This window comes from Mastigoproctus giganteus, chromosome 5, assembly GCF_048544385.1.
Source record: "Mastigoproctus giganteus isolate SK-2022 chromosome 5, ASM4854438v1, whole genome shotgun sequence".
Taxonomy (NCBI): Eukaryota; Metazoa; Arthropoda; class Arachnida; order Uropygi; family Thelyphonidae; genus Mastigoproctus; species Mastigoproctus giganteus.
The window spans coordinates 67,101,725-67,118,989 of NC_143579.1; the positions used below are offsets into that span (position 1 = coordinate 67,101,725).

Consider the following 17,265-nt stretch of genomic DNA (forward strand, 5'->3'; position numbering starts at 1 on the left):
CTATGTGACCAGCCCGAAGTATAAACAGAAAATTTATTTGCTGGGATTCGAACTCAGGCCTTTTCCACTCGGTTTGGAGGACATCGATTATCTGTGAGTACGCAAGGTACACATATAGATTTTAAGAGCCAATGCATTGATGACTGGTAACAAAATTGGCAAACCCAGGTAAAGTTTTTCAAAAAAAGCAAGGGCTAAAGCTCTGGAAAAATAGCAGCTGTGAGAGGCAGCTATTTTTCCAACGCTCTGAACCAGTTTACCTCTCTATATATCATAGAGAAGTAATACTAATAAATTAGACCACCTGATAGATTCCTACTTCTTTATGACATCTCACTCGCCTCAATTGCTGTACCCAGATCCGGCACATTGTAGTTTTTTTCCCCTATTTAATATGACACGACAGGCGATCCCATTCGTGATTAAAGCTTCAGTTTTTGATACCAATTTTTAAGAAATATTAGAAGAGAAATCAGAAGTAGCAGAAATCCTTAATTACATAAAACAAATGCAAGAAATCCTTAATTACTTAAAACAAATACAGTAATAAAATAAAATATAAGCATGATAAGTAACTTACAGTTGATAACCTCTCGGCCAACCAAAATTTGGCTCACTATAGCCTTTGTGTTGCTCTGGTGCCATAAAACAATTATAAAAACAACAGCAAAGTCTGCCATTGCAGATATAGGGTGGCTACCGAAAGACTGAAGGGTTTGAAAAAGTCATAACTTGTTCATTTTTAATCTTTTTTATTTTATTTTTTTCAGGTTATAGAGCATCCCTTGGAGATTAAAATGTGGTCACTGAAAGACTGACCACCCTTTCAGAATCTTCTGAAGCGATGTTCTGGCGATGCCTAGTTGAGCAGAGCGACGATGGGTAGAGGCAGATGGATCCTCAAGGACACTCTGCCGTACAGCTTCCACCACTGCATCTGTGCGCACAATGCGCTTAGGACCTCTTCCTGGAAGATCGCTGACTGATCCAGTTCTTTCAAACCGGGCGATTAGGTTCCGAATCATGTTATCGCTAAGAGGACTTTAAAATGTTGCCGGTATTTTCTCTGGGTTTCAATAATTGATCTTTCACTGGAAAAGAAAAACCCAACGAATTTTACTCATTGCTGGACATCATGCCTAGTTATTTTAATATCCAAGGGATGCTCTATAACCTGTAAAAAAAGAAAATAAAAAAGATTAAAAATGAACAAGTTATGACTTTTTCAAACCCATATTCAGTTTGTTTGTTTGTTTTTTGGAGCATTAGCAACTAAGGCCATATTGCTCCGGGATATGTGGTGATCATTCTTTGACCTTTCCACATCCTCTGTATTTGGTGGTGACGGGCTCGAACCCCGGTCTAATCAAGAAGCGTGTGCTACGCACTGCTGCTCCTTCCCACCTGGCTACGGAGGCGCCTCCCCATATTCAGTACGACTCACCCTGTGCCCAAACTACTTTCAAAAGGTAAAAGATAAAATAAAATAATTTTTCTGTGCTGGAACTTCTGTTGCAGATTATGTTGGACCAGAGGCAGACTGGCCATAAGACTTACCAGAGAAACCCCGGTTGGCCGGAGGCCGGTGCGATATTCAATATTACACTCTGACCTCCGATACATTCTATTGTTTTCCCAGGTAAAAATTTTTCACCCAGTCCGTCTCTGTGTTGGACATTTTATTTTTGTATGAAGTGGCTCTTAATTTATTAAGAAATTAACTGTAATTTGTCTAAGTAACATTATTGTGTACTGTGGCTTATGTAAGTGATTGTTTTACTGTTATTTATGTATACATATATTTTATAGAAACAATAATATATTTTCGGTTTATTCAGGTGAAATGGAAAATAAATTTGAAAACCCTGCTTCGGTTCTGTTAGCTAAAGCAAAATTGTGGAATGTGGATATTGAGAGTTTAGAATTTGCTGAAAAACTAGATGCCGAAGATCAACTTAAGCATTACAGGGAAAAGTTTCATTATCCAAAAAAGAAAGATCTTCCTGGTGGTAAGTATCAGAATTTAATAAAAGAATAGATATGAAACAACACATGCACAATAAATTATTATTCAAGGTTCTGAATTATTGTGTTCACAAACCTAGAAGAATTAGTAGTTAATTTGCAGGAGCAGCTGCACATTCTCGAGCCAGAGTCCTCCACGCATGCTTGTTGGCTCAGCCACAACAATATAAGTTTTGTGATTTTGCATGCTAAGTAACAGTATGATAAAAGCCAGTATCTCGCGTATCGGAACTTACAGGCTTTCAACTTACTTGGTTTGGTGATTGAATTCCATTGTAACTGTGACTTGTCTGCACTTCCCAGAATCCATTGTGGCGAAAGGAAGATGACCACAATAGAAAATGTCATGGATCTAAGGAAAAAAATATTGAAATCAATATTTTTTCCCCTAGATGCTACTGATTTAGACTGTACCCAGAACAACAGTCTGTTTGTTAAAAAAAAGCTTGAAATCTTGTAATCTTAAATAACAGGGGGCGTTCATGAGCCACTGTTGTTAATATTTCAAGAATATTATTATTATTAGTCATAAGATGCAAGGAAGCCGAGGCTTATGCTGCAACAGCCAAAAAAAATTTCCGAGTTACCCTGAGAGAGAAAGAGAGAGAGAGAGAGAGAGAGAGAGTCAGAAGTAGAAAGGAGTCACCAAGAAAGAGAAGAATGATGATATCCAGCTCAGGACCCTAGGTGTGCCAAGCCCTTACTCACCAGTTGTGAGCCCCTGGGGATATAAAATTAATTTATGAATTTACTTATAAAGTCGTTAATTTATTTAGGAGAGATACTTGTTGGTCCTCCTTTAATTATCAATTATCAAAAATCGAGAACACATTTATGCTAATGAACCTCTCCTATTTATGCAAATTAATTAACTAATGGATACCCCTATTTACAAATCCAACCGGGGTTAAATTACCCGTTTACGCTTTTCATCAAAATTAGTTAGGTCAATAAAAAATAGTCGTTAAATTAAAAAAAAAATAAATAAAAAGTCTATTTTCATCTGAAACGGACCTGATTGTACATTGCAAAGCACGTTGTACATTGCTTCATTTTGGATAAAACATTTAATGGTATATCTAAACATAACAGTGGCACTTGAATATTACTATGATAATTTTAGGCTTTAAACAATTATTTTATTTGACAATTGTGAAGTCAGGATGTTCCTTTTCATTGTTAATGTGTAATTTTATAAGTTTAATCATTGAAACGAACTTTATATACATGTGAACCATCTGCATTTTCTTAGTAGAATTCTTCAATTTAGATTCCAAAATTTGCTTTGAAATATTTCAATTAGTTTTATCTTTGCAACTTTAAATATTAGAAAACAGGTAAATGTATACTTGACTTAAAAAAGAACAACAACAAAAAATACCTCTTATGGTGTTCCATCCATATAACTGACCCGTGATCACCAAATACGGAGGATGCGGAAAGGTCAGGAAATGACCACCGCATATCCCCAGAGCAATATGGCCTTAGTTGCTAATGCTCCTAAAAACCAAATAACAACAACCATATAACTGAATTTCTTGCTGTAAACTGTTGAAAACTGAACGATTTCACTAATTTTTCATAGAAAGAAGAAAATAATACAGTAGAGTGTGGGGAGAGTTTGTTTGTTTGTTATTTGGTTTTTAGGAGCATTAGCAACTAAGGCCATATTGCTCCGGGATATGCGGTGGTCATTCCCTGACTTTTCCGCATCCTCCGTATTTGGTGGTGACGGGCTCGAACCCCGGTCTAATCAAGAAGTGTGTGCTACGCACTGTTGCTCCTTCCCACCTGGCTACGGAGGCGGTGGGGAGCGGACGGATTTTATTTATTTATTATTTTTTTCTTTATTTTATTATTTTCCAATACTCTTATTAACTTAACTAAAAATTCGCTGAACACCCTATTGACGTCTTTATCACCCCCACATACGCAAATCTGACTACAATTTTCAGAAAATTCCAATTTCTAGGGTGTGTAAAGCAGTTGTTAGCAGAACATTAAAGCCACACATTTTTGTTTACAAAAATTAACAAACCTTTAATGAGCATACAACAACATTTACATAAAAGAAACAAATAATTACATACAAAAACATCGCAATTCCTATATACATATGAAAACCATGCTACAGTACACTACATTGTCTCTCTATCTCCTCAATTATTCTCGATATACGAATTATTAACATCAGTTTGTATCAGCTGTATTTTACACAAAATTGACTCCACAATGATTACTCAATCATTTTCTTACCTTACCAATTTGTTTTTCTGTCCTTCTCTTACATCAATAATATTTACTTCAGCTGTTATCACTCCTTTAGAATATTTGTTCTAGCCTCTTACACATAAACGTATTACATCTGGTACCCTCTTATCTCAATAACATTCCTTACAGGTCACCCATTCTGCCTTAATTAATATCTTAGACACCCTAGTTATCACCTTAGTCATCCCTCTTTACTCATGAGGTTTTTCTATTAATAAAATTTATTTCTCTTTGCACCTCATCTGATATGTTACCTTGTTTGGCACTTGGCCTAATTTAATGATATAGGTTAACCTATCCTTAGAGTACTACCCTTATAAATATAATTTCTTTGCTAATTCCTTTATATTATTACTTTCCTTTTACTACTCCTGAACCACCCTTACATTTATTCATAATCATTAACAACAGGAATGTTCCTTTCTTTTACAAGGACTATCACTCAATTGCTTACAGAGCTAGGTTATGAGTCCTTGAGTTCAGGATTCAATAGAAAAACAAGGAACAGGCTTACATTCTGACATCGCCGCTACTTCCAATGTCCTTGTGTTCAGGTTTCCTACGTGGCTGACAGGCTTACTTCAATTTCTTGGGCACTCTGGTTTTCCTTCGAGGCAGACAGGCTTACTTCAATTTCTTGGCACTCTGGTTTTCCTTTGAGGCAGACAGGCTTACTTCAGTTTCTTGGGCACTCCAGTTTTCATTTGAGGCTGACAGGCATGCGTTCACTCCTGGGGAACTCTTGACATGTATGTATGTATGTATTTAACTGTCAAAGGGTGGCACCCAGACATACATCTATCTCCACCAATTTATCATATAATACCATGTTCTCATAATGGCCGGTTAGTGTAAGTGTGTTATAAGTGAAACAGGCTACTCTGCCACCAGGTGATAGTCCATTGGGCAATTACCACCTAGTGCCCATCCCTGGCATGAGGAGTTAAGCCTGGGTCTACTAACTCTGGCGGTGCATAATGCACCTAAATCCCGCACCCACCAGTAAGGGTGCAAGACTGGTGGGTGCCAGCAGTCCCCCTCCTGGGGTGCCCACACCCAAGAGCTAGCAAAAAAAAAAAAAAAAAAACATGCACCAACTAGGAGAATACTTCTTACTAGTGAGTGCAACAATCCCGCCTTATGGTCATTCCACAAAGCCTGCAAAAAAAAAAAAAAAAAAAAAAAAAGTTTTCTCCCCGCCTCCAAGACAGAATGCTTATCCATCCAGAGGAGAGAGAAAAAAAAAAAAAATACAATACAGGTCTTTAGTCAGTATTAGTAACCACAGGTATACTCCTCCTTTTATTAAATGTCAACCTGCAAAACCGTTGAAATTCTACAAAATTCCTTTCATTAGACAGCCAAATTAATTCAGAACCCCTAATAAAATTAGCTACCAAACTGAATAAGTCTAATCTAAATTCATCATACAAATTGCATTCATATAAGATATGATCCCATGTTTCCAACCTTCCACAAACACAGTAAGGATCTTCCACTAAACCAAACTGATGCAACTTACTTTTTAAGGAACCATGCCCTGTAATCAAATATGAGCATTCCATACTTGGATAAAACCAGCAATGCAATTTGTTATTAAAATTAAATTCAACACTAGGTATAAATAAATAAGTTACTCTACCAGTACTACTGGAATCCCAACGGTCCTGCCATAATTTAATTAATTTCACCAAAATTTCTTTCTTCTGTTTGCTGATTGCAGAAGAAACTTCATTAGTAATCCCCATAAATGTAATTTGTATTCCTTTATGTATAAAATAACAAAAAGCTCTATACACGACTGCTAAATCCAAAGGCAATACCCCCGCAATCACCTGTAGAGCATTAGTAGAAACGGTCTTACAGACACGCAAAATAGTTAACAACATTATTCTTTGTATTGATAATAGTTTTTGTTTAAATTTTACATTGACAGTACGGACATACCAAATTGATGCAGCATACAACACAATCGGAATAAAAATAGCTTTATAATATAGATACAAAATGCGTTTACCTAATCCCCAATCTTTTCTGTAACCCTAACTATAGAAGCAGTGTAATTTTTTATTTTCCTACTTAAATAAATCAAATGTTGTGAAAATAATAACTTATCATCCAAGATAACCCCTAAATATTTTACCTGGGAAACAAGAGGAATTTGTTTACTGTTTACTAATAATTGAGGTGGTCTGTTGTAGTATAATTTTCCTTTTAATAACATCATGACAGTTTTAGTAGATGAAATTTGTAGTTTATTTAATGTAGCCCAGTCAGTCAAATCCTGAACAATAATCTCCATTCTACTTTCTAATACTGCTCTAGATCTTCCTGTCATGCACAAAACCAAATCATCAGCATAAGCCACCTTATAACAATTAGGGATTGTTCTACTTAACCACTGGTTTAAGACCAGATTCCATAAAATAGGACTTAACACAGATCCCTGTGGACAACCGCGATCAATAACTCTATTAAATGTTAGATGTTGAGATCTTATAATAATCTGCCTATCCATTAAATAACTTTTAATAATTTGGTATAACAAATCGGGACAATTTAATTCTCTTAATGAAAAAAGAACACTTTTATACCATACAGTATCAAATGCTCTTTCGAAATTATAAATAATGCTAACACATATTTCTCACCAGAATTTACACTAAAATTAATCAAATTGCGTAGGGCATCCTCTGTTGAACTGTTTCTCTTAAAACCATACTGATATTTAAAATGAAGATTTTCTTCGTTGAACAATTTCTCTAGCCTTAACAACAACAATCTTTCCAATATTTTGCCCAAATTTTCTAACAAAGAAATGGGTCTATAACCCCTAGGATCAGTCAACAATTTGCCAGGTTTTTGTAATAATTTTAACAGAGCAATTTTCCAAAATCCTGGAAAAACTCCTTTCAATAAACACTTATACATATTAACCATTATTTCTGGACGCAACTCAACAAACTTTTTAACACAATTATTTTCAATGAAGTCTAAACCTGGTGTTTTATTATCCCCAACCCTAGAACATACAAATTTCACTTCATCAATATTAAACAATTCCATCTCAGATGATCCAGTATATTGTTCATTCCCCTGTCTAATTTGTTGCTGCTGTACACTATCTTCCCCACAATTGTCATTCCGAAATAAAGTGCTATTAATAGTAGCAATTGTAGAGTACCAATCAGTAGACTCAGTATCATTTGAGTACACAGTATTAATTAAGTTATTAACATTCAACTTGTTTCTGGTTAACTTAAACAACAATCCCCATGGCTCACTATTTCCAGTAGTACAAACCAATTCTTTCCATGCATTAAATTTGTGTTCAGACATTGCCTTATGATATTCTCTCCTCTTAATTTTATACATTTCTTTATACCTTAATGCTTCATTATTACTTCTACCCCTAACCCACTGAAAAGCTTCCTCATTCTAAACACTTCCCTCCTTAATACTGATAGCTCTAAAGACCACCAAGGTACTTTATAACCTCTCTGTTTTCTTCTCTTAGCAGCCAAATTTAAAGCATTAAAAATAGAAGATTGAACAAAAAATGCATATTCAGAAGCAGTTAATGAATTTAAATTGTCCCTAGTATAAATTGAAAAACTATCTAACACGGCACCTTTAAATTTATCCCACTTAATATTCTTATAATTAAATCTCAAAATATCATCTGTTCACATATCTGTATTGCTAATTTCTGATAAATTTATAATTATTACAATAGCTCTGTGATCACTGTTAGTCATATTTGTAACAACATCCCAAGAACTGACTCTTCTATTTAATTGATGATTTACTAAGGTGATATCAATATTGGAAACACCATGAATGTTATCAAAAGTATATGGTTTAAAAGGTTGTTTCAAAACACTTAAATTATGACATAAAATGAATTCCTCTAGTTGAACACCTCTATAATCAACCATATCACTATACCACAAATGTGATTTTGCATTAGCATCCATTGCTAAAATAAGATTACTAGAAGGTACAAAATTCATTACATTTTCTAAATATTGCACTGAAATATCCATATTAAATGAAGGTGGACAGTATAGAGATACTAAATAGAATGATATCACATTAGTTGAAATATGAATACAAGTAGCATGTTCAGAGCAAAGACTAGATATAACAGTGATATTAAAACTCTTATTAAAAACTACAATAGCAGTTTTAGGTTTAATTACAGTAGTGTGTATAACATGAGCAGTTTTGGGGATTACCCTGACTTCTAATCTCTCTTGGCACAAGCACATTACAAATATTGCTTCCTCTGCATCTAAAAAACTTGGTTTTCTCTTTCGCTCTCGGCGTTACTTTTCTTCCAAACAGCTGCTCACTCTGTATAAATCGCAAGTCCGCCCTGCCATGGAATATTGTTCCCACATCTGGGGTGGTGCCCCCAAAACCTCTCTCAGGCTTCTTGATTCCATTCAGAAGAGGGCAGTTAGGTTAATTAATGATTCATCTCTAACAGAGTCTCTCCACTCACTGTCTCATAGATGTACTGTTTCTGCTGCATGCCTCTTCTACAGATACTTCCATGGGCACTGTTCTTCTGAATTGGCATCTATAATTCCCGCTCTCTCTTTCAAAACAGTCTGAACACGTGCCGCCACCAGCCAACATCCATTTACTGTCCAACTTCAAACCCACAGAACCAACTTTTCTTCTTCCTCATTTATTCATTCAATTTCCGTTTTAGCATTAGTAGAGGCATTTGATGCAAGAAAGCAAGCTTATGTTGCATCAGCCAAAAAAAAAAAATAAATAAATAAAAAATAACCATTTCCACTTCACCCCTCTGTTCGTTCGAAATACCTGTCCAGCTGAGCCTTAAACTTATTTAGGCTATCAACTTCCACGACAAGGGATGGAAGTCTATTCCACCAACCAACCACGCGCTGGCTGAAGGCAAATTTCCTCACGTCTATCCTACATCTGTCTTTTCTCAATTTGAATTTATGCCCTCTCAGGTGATTATTCTGAGCAAGGGGAAGAATCCCATCAGCATTGAGCATGCTCAAACCATTCAAGGCTTTATACACCTCTATCAGATCTCCTCGCTGGTGCCTAGTCCCCAGACACTGTAATTTGCAAAACTTAAGCCTTTCTTCGTAAGAGCACCCCTTTGTTCCATTCACTAATCTTGTTGCCCTTCTCTGTACTCGTTCCAGCATTCCAGTTTTCTGGAACAGCCCCCCCCCCCCCTTCTTATGTATTTCCTGAAAATTACAATCAACAGAAGTTCTAATGTCAACAAGTATCCTCTTTCACCTTTCAACCTTCAACCCATGCACGATACTAAGTACTATAGGTTCGAAAAAAAAAAAAAAAAAAAAATACCTGTACATAACAACGGTCCTTGAGAATCAAAAAAAAAATTAGTATGGAAAACATATTTATTTAACATGATATACTGTAAGATAGTAAACTAATTGTAAGGAATTATGGGAGATGTGGTTTCTTTCTTTGGCAATTCTTTACTTTTTATTTAATTTAATTTTACTTTATAGTTTATTATTAGTTATATTTTGTAGTTTACAATAATTTACCTATGTAAATATAAGCAGACACAATTATAGAATTTTTAGTGTGAACCCCTTGGAGCACTTTTGCGAACCACGAGTTGGGAACCGCTGATGTAGAGGAATGTGCATTTTGCTGCCTCTAATGTATGCTTTATCTTTTTATTTTATTTTTCTTCATTAATGATTCTGCTTTTAACTATTGTTCATTATTCAGAGATATATATATATTAATAAAAATTTCCTTCTAGTATTATTTATTCGAGCCAATGGGAGAAGAGAGAGAGACAATTACGTAAACTATAAATGCAATTAATTATTGGCAACTACCTCTATAACGTTGACCAACCTCGTGCACATGCTTCCCTGTATAACATTTGATGTTCCATTGTAATGTTTTTTGCATATTAATGAATATTGTATACAGTATTTGTAAACATTTTAAATATTTGTATAGTTTGTAAATATTTTAAATATTTGTATAGTTTGTAAATATTTTAGTTGAATATTTTAGTCCTGCTCTTTGGGATGCAACAATATTTCTCATGCATTATGGGAACCCGAAGCAAAAGGCCTTTTCCTAAATGACCTATATGAATGCAGGTAAATTATTATTATTATTATTATTATTAGCCACATGGTGCAAGGAAGCCTGAGGCTTATGCTGCACCAGGCAAAAAAAAAAAAAAAAAATTCTGAATTACCCAGAGAGAGAAAGAGTGAGAAGTAGAAGGGAATCACCAAGAAAGAGAAGAATGATGTTATCCAGCTCAGGACCCTGGGTGTACAAGCCCATATTCACCAGATGTGAGCCACCGGTGTTAAATAATTACCTAATGATATTTATTCGACCTTCAAAATGCCGCGCACTACAAATGCATAGGTAAATAATTACAAAGGTCATTTTCTGATTAGATGTCGATCACAGTGACATTGTTTTTTTTGTCTGGCAGCACTGGGGGTCTCCCCCAACTCCGCATTTTTACTCTCTGTAGAATACAATGCTCTGCATAAGGCCAGGGTGTGTGTTTTGTGAAGTGTTGTGGGTTGTGTTGTTTCTTTGGCCACTTAGCCTGGGGGGTGCTGTGGAGTGCTGCTAACAATACCAGTTTCCTTCACTGCCACGGGGAAGCGGGTTAGGACACATTAGGAGAGAAGAAAGCTGTGGCAGGGGTGAACCCTGGGGTAGCCTAGGCATCCAAGCATAAAGGAAAAAAAATATATATATATATTGGAAAGAAGATAATGGGGAGATAGGAAGAGGGTAGGATAAAAGGGGTAGACAACAAATTTCCAAAAACAGAGGGGAAGTGTTGAGGCACTCGCCTGATTTAAAAAGGGAGACAGTAGGAGGACCCTGGTATAGGACGTCCATCCTGGTGAAGGGGGTAGGGGTCACATAGGGTGGAGGAAGGAGACTCAACCACACAGGTGGTAGGAATAAAAGAACATAAGGAAAGAGATTCTTATGGTGGAGGGTGCTTTTTGCAGCTCTGTCCCACACTGGCTTGGGGGCAGGGCTGCTGCGACCCTATGTGCTGCCAGTAATCGAAATCAAATTTGCCGCCCCAAAATATTTGTATTAAAAAATGAAATAAGGCGTGAATAAAATAACATTCATTTATTAAAAGAGAAAATAATTACAAAATATCACACATATAATATAATGAAACAACAAGCAAAAATAACAAAATCATTCTGAAATTGACAAAACCCCATGACCTGCCCTGGCAGCCTGTCTGCATTGCTCAGAAAACTTCATATCTGACTGCACAATTACTCCCAGGTCTTTTTCATTTTCTACCACCTTAAGTGTAGTATCACACAGTTGGTACTTTTCTCTCGGGTTACTTCTACCCATATGCAGTACTTTGCATTTGTCAAGGTTAAATTTCAGTTGCCACTTCTTAGCCTATCTACCCAAATTATCTAGATCCTGTTGCCATTACTGTCATTAACAACTCTGTCAACCTTTGTATCATCTGCAAACTTCGACACTAAGCCTGATATACCCTCATCAATATCATTGATAAATATACAAAACAACAGTGGACCCAACACCGAACCCTGTGGGACTCCACTAATAACATTCCACGAAGAGCAGCACCCATTGATTACCACTCTCTGTCTCCTCCTACTTAACCATCCTTTTATCCATTGCAACTTACCCTTAACCATGCTGCTCCAATTTGTACAATAGTCTTCCATGCGCAACAGTGTCAAAAGCTTTCCTGAAATCCAAATATATGATATCAAAATTATTTTTTGCATCTAGTTCCTTTGTAACCACATCATAATATCCTATCAAATTTGTTAGACAAGACTTTCCCTTAACAAACCCATGCTGTGTCTGAATTATTGCCAGTCTTGTCTAGATGATCCTGCAATGCATCTTTAACCAGCGACTCCATTATTTTACCCGGAACAGAAGTTAAACTAACTTATCTGTAATTACTCGTGTCACCCTTCGATCCCCCTTTGTGAATTGGGGATACATTTGCACATCTCCAGTCTGTGGGAACCTCCCCTGAGTCTAAGGATGCTCTCATAATTATGGCTAAGGGTTTGCTTAGTTGCTTTGCCTACTCCTTTAATATAACTGGATAGATCCCATCCATCCCAGGTGCTTTTCTTATGTCTAACTTCAACAATTTCTCCTCCACTTTGCTCTCAGTTATTACAAAATCATTAAGTACCCTGCTCCAATTTATAACCTTCTGCCATTTTCAAACCTTAATAATTCCTCATGTGTGATTGTAGATGCAAAATACTAATTCAGTTTGTTTGCTAACTGAGCAGGATCATCAACAGTCGAACCATCGATGTCAAGTGGAGCAATAGATTCATCCCCTTCCTTTTAGAGTTTATATAAGTAAAGAAATCCTTGCTGTTTTTCTTAGCATCTTTTGCCAAGGATTTCTCGTAATCTGCCTTTGCCTGCCTAACCTCCTTTGTGACCTGATTACAGACTAGCTTATATCTGCCATAGGCATCTGAGTCACTTGATAATTTATATACACCCATGCATTTTTCTTCTCTGTTACAAGTCTCATTAGTTCATTTGATAACCATTTAGACCTAAACCTTGAACAATATTTCTTAATAGGTATGAAACTTTTAGTAGCGTCCACGATTAATTCCTTGAATGTTTCCCACTTAGAATTTACTGTGTTTACAAGAAATGGCAGCCGAACCCGGGAATCACCCGAACTGAAAGAAGAGAAGTTTCTGAAAATGTATTTATGTTTTTCATACAATTGAAGATTTCAGTGAAGGGGAAACACATTTTACCATAATAACATAAAAACCCACAATTGCAGCTATCGGTATTATCGCAAATGCAATTAGATCGAGTTTACTTCCCCGTTTCTGAATCTCGACCCAAATTTCTCCAGCAGGAACACAACTGGAAATTGTTTTTATTATTTTATGGTAGTGATCTCCAAAATGTGTTTTAGTAAAATGTGAGCTAGCATGAGGGGATAATAGTGTGTTTCTGTCTTTACTGCTTTGTTTATTCAGTTGCTACACAAGGGCAGATTTGTTTATGTGTATCAAGCATGCCTCCTCATTTTTGTTCTTTTTATACTGAAATTGTGTTTCATTCCATTAAAATGAGTAAAATACTTGAGAAAAGTGTGAAAATGAAGCTTGCTTGGTGAAGATACTACAGATTCAGAGAGAAAAAGAAAAGCAATACCGATAGACTGTCAAAAACTTGTAACATACAAGTGTTTATGGCCATATTGTTTATGACCAAAATCACACCGGCCTACCGGGATATCTCCGGTAAGGCCAGTCCGCCTCTATTGATAGAGGAAAAAAATGAAATTATGACCACGCTTTGACCGAAATGAAAGAATATGTGATATTGCGCGTATCGCTAAATAGAAAATTTTGCTAAAAAGAAGCTTGTTAATTAAACTTGTATATGTCAAAAGTTTTTTTGGCACCCTCTTGAACTGCTGCCCGTAAGCGACGCTAACTTTGCCTACCCACTTGTGGGGGCCCTGCCTGGGGGTTACCCTAATGTCAGCATCCCACACCATGCCAGCTAGGAAAAGCTACAACATGGTGTCAGCTTGGATAACCACGAGGCCCCCCTGAGGGCCTGCATAGCCATCAGTCTGTACGGTAAAGAGGCTAAGATAGAACATGCAATTAATAATAACTTTCATTCACTCAACATTCACACAAATTTACTTTTTATAGTTTTTTCTTACACTTTCTATTTTATTTTATATATTAGATTCTATTTTTCTATTTTCTTTTATATATTAGATTAGATATCGATCAGTGCGTTATAATGTTAGTATATTAGTACAGTATAATGCTATTATTATACAAATAATAATTTTACATTATACAGTACAAAACCATACAAATATTTACAAAAAAACTATAGTACAGTAGAACTGGGATGAGAAGTTTTCCAAGGGACTGGAGGTTTTGAACGTTTTAGAAGGGAAAATAACTTAAGGGTATGAAATACTGTATTAACTACACTAATAAAAATGTAAAGATACACATACATAAGTTAAAATTGATTTTTAAGTACTATTTCAGAAGTTATAAATATTTTACTCTGCCTATGGGAAACATTTTTAAACTGAGGATTTCTAATTGCTTAACATTCTTTTCATTAAACTCATTACCAAGTTGGTAGAATGAGCTCCTTTGGAGTTTAAACATACCTTAAAAAGTCGCAATTACAATAAGACAGATCAACAATCCACTAAGTAATCAAAACTTTTCACAACCATCAGAACTTAACACTTAACGTGGTCTGCGTATCCAATTATGGATTTCGATGAAAACAATTCACTTATATTTTATTTTATATCTTCACTTATTTTAGATCTTCACATATTTTATATATTCACTTATTTTATATGTCACTTCCATATTTATTTTTATTTATTTATTTATTTTTATTTTATTTTATTTTTTCCCCCTGGCTTACTTTGGCTATGTGAGGAGAAATTTTAATTGAAATGTTTTTTTGTTTGTTTAATTATTATTTTTATTTTATTTTAATTTATTTTTATTTCTTATTTTATTTTTATTTTATTTCTTATTTTATTTTTATTTATAATTATTTATTTATTATTATTATTTTTAATTTAATTTTATTATTTTTATTTATTTATTTTATTCTTTTATTTATTTATTTTATTCTTTTTATTTATTTTATTTTATTTATTATTATTTTATTTATTATTTTTATTTTATTTATTTATTTATTATTTTATTTATTTTTTTGCTGGCACTCAGGATTGGGCAGCCTGGGTGCAGGGTGTTGGCACCCACCTGTATAGCACTACCTCAGGTGGGTGCAGGATTGGTGCCAATTCGCACAATGAGAGTTTTAGTTGATTCAGGTTGGAACACGTGCCTGGGACAGGCCCAGGAAGCAGCTGCCCAGGGGTGATTGCTTCCTGGTGGTGAGGTGGCCTGATGGTGAGGTTCAGGCCACCTGTAATATTCATAGAGTACATGTTAATTATAGTTCTAGGTGGATTTGCCCACCATAGAACAGAAACAAAGATGATGATGATGTCACTTCCATATAAAAAGGTTTAGCGCTGAAAGCCTCAGCTTACAGAAAATTCACTAATCGAACAAGTTAGTGCCAAGCATTATTTTAGTTTGAAGTAATCCACCAAAGAAGGTGAAATGGCATCGTTTCTGTTGCATCTCAGGGGCTCATATCTAGTGAGTATGAGCTTGGAAAACCCAGGGTCCTGAGCTAGATATCACCATTCTTCTCTTTCTTGGTGATTCCTTACTACTTCTCACACTCTCTCTCTCAGTGTAACTCGGAAAATTTTTTTTTTTTTTGGCTGGTGCAGCATAAACCTCAGGCTTCCTTGCACCATATAGCTAATAATAATAATACTACTACTACTACTAATAATAATCCTGAACACCTGTAGGATAGTGAGAGAGAGTTTCTCGACCAATAGTAACACCAGACATTGCAACCACCCTGTGTACTTGGTAGCAGTACCCGTCATGGAGTGGAATCCCCCAATCAGGGAGAAATAATATAACATGATTGGCTCTGCATGAGTGCCCTGAGGTACTCCTCTCTTTACATTATATGATTTTTCCCTTTGTATTTTCTACTTCAACTGTTATTTTTCTTTTGGTTAAATAACATTAGCATTAGCATTAGTAGAGGCATTTGATGCAAGAAAGCAAGCTTATGCAGCATCAGCCAAAAAAAAAAAAATAAATAAATAAATAAAAAATAACCACTTCCACTTCACCCCTCTGTTCGTTCGAAATACCTGTCCAGCTGAGCCTTAAACTTATTTAGGCTATCAACTTCCACAACAAGGGATGGAAGTCTATTCCACCAACCAACCACCCGCTGGCTAAAGGCAAATTTCCTCACTTCTACCCTACATCTGTCTTTTCTCAATTTGAATTTATGCCCTTTCAGGTGATTATTCTGAGCAAGAGGGAGAATCCCATCAGCATTGAGCATGCTCAAACCATTCAAGGTTTTATACACCTCTATCAGATCACCTCGCCGGTTCCTAGTCTCCAGACACTATAATTTGCAAAACTTAAGCTTTTCTTCGTAAGAGCACCCCTTTGTTCCATTCACTAATCTTGTTGCCCTTCTCTGTACTCGTTCCAGCATCTCTACATCCTTCTTGAAATGAGGCCTCCAGACCTGTATACATTCTCTTTCATTCTCTACCACTGTTAGTGTAGTACCACAGGGTTGATACGTTGCTCTGGGGTTGCTGTTTCCCATATGTAGTACTTTACTACATATGGGAAACAGCCAATGTTAAACTTCATTTGCCACCTCTCAGCCCATCTGCTCAACCTTTCCAGATCGTGTTGCAGCAGCATAGTGTCAGTAGTGTCCTTGTCAACCCTGCCAACCTTCGTATCGTCTCCAAACTTGGACATTAAGCTTGATATACCATCATCAATATCATTTATAAATACAGAAAACAATAATGGACCAATACTGAACCCTGAGGGACTCCACTAATAACATTAGTCCACGATGAGCAGTGTCCATTGATTACCAATCTCTGTCTTCGCCCCCTCAACCACCCCTTTATCCATAGCAGCAATTTGCCTCCAATGCCACACTGCTCCAATTTGTGCAGCAGTCTTCCATGTGCAACAGTATCAAAAGCCTTTCTAAGATCCAAGTATATAATATCAAAGTTATTCCCTGCATCCAGTTCTTTTGTGACTGCATCATAGTATCCAATAAAATTGGTCAGGCAAGACTTCCCCTTAACAAAACCATGCTGTGTCTGAGCTATAACTGAAGTCTCGTCTAGATGATCCTGCAGTGCTTCTTTAACCAGTGCCTCCATTAATTTTCCAGGAACAGAAGTTAAACTAACAGGTCTATAATTACTTGTGTTGCCCTTTGATCCTCCTTTGTGAA

The 17,265-nt window shown here is 35.9% G+C and overlaps 1 protein-coding gene across 1 annotated transcript in view; it reads left to right on the forward strand.

Moving 5' to 3' along the window:
- The window catches only part of LOC150085463 (kynureninase-like), a 243,115-nt gene that overhangs the window by 29,168 nt on the left and 196,682 nt on the right, over window positions 1-17,265 (forward strand). Inside the window, exon 2 of the mRNA XM_090374572.1 lies at window positions 1,839-2,009. Within this exon, the coding sequence (XP_090230698.1) occupies window positions 1,844-2,009 (166 nt within the window). The 5' untranslated portion in view covers window positions 1,839-1,843. The remainder of the gene's footprint in view (window positions 1-1,838; window positions 2,010-17,265) is intronic.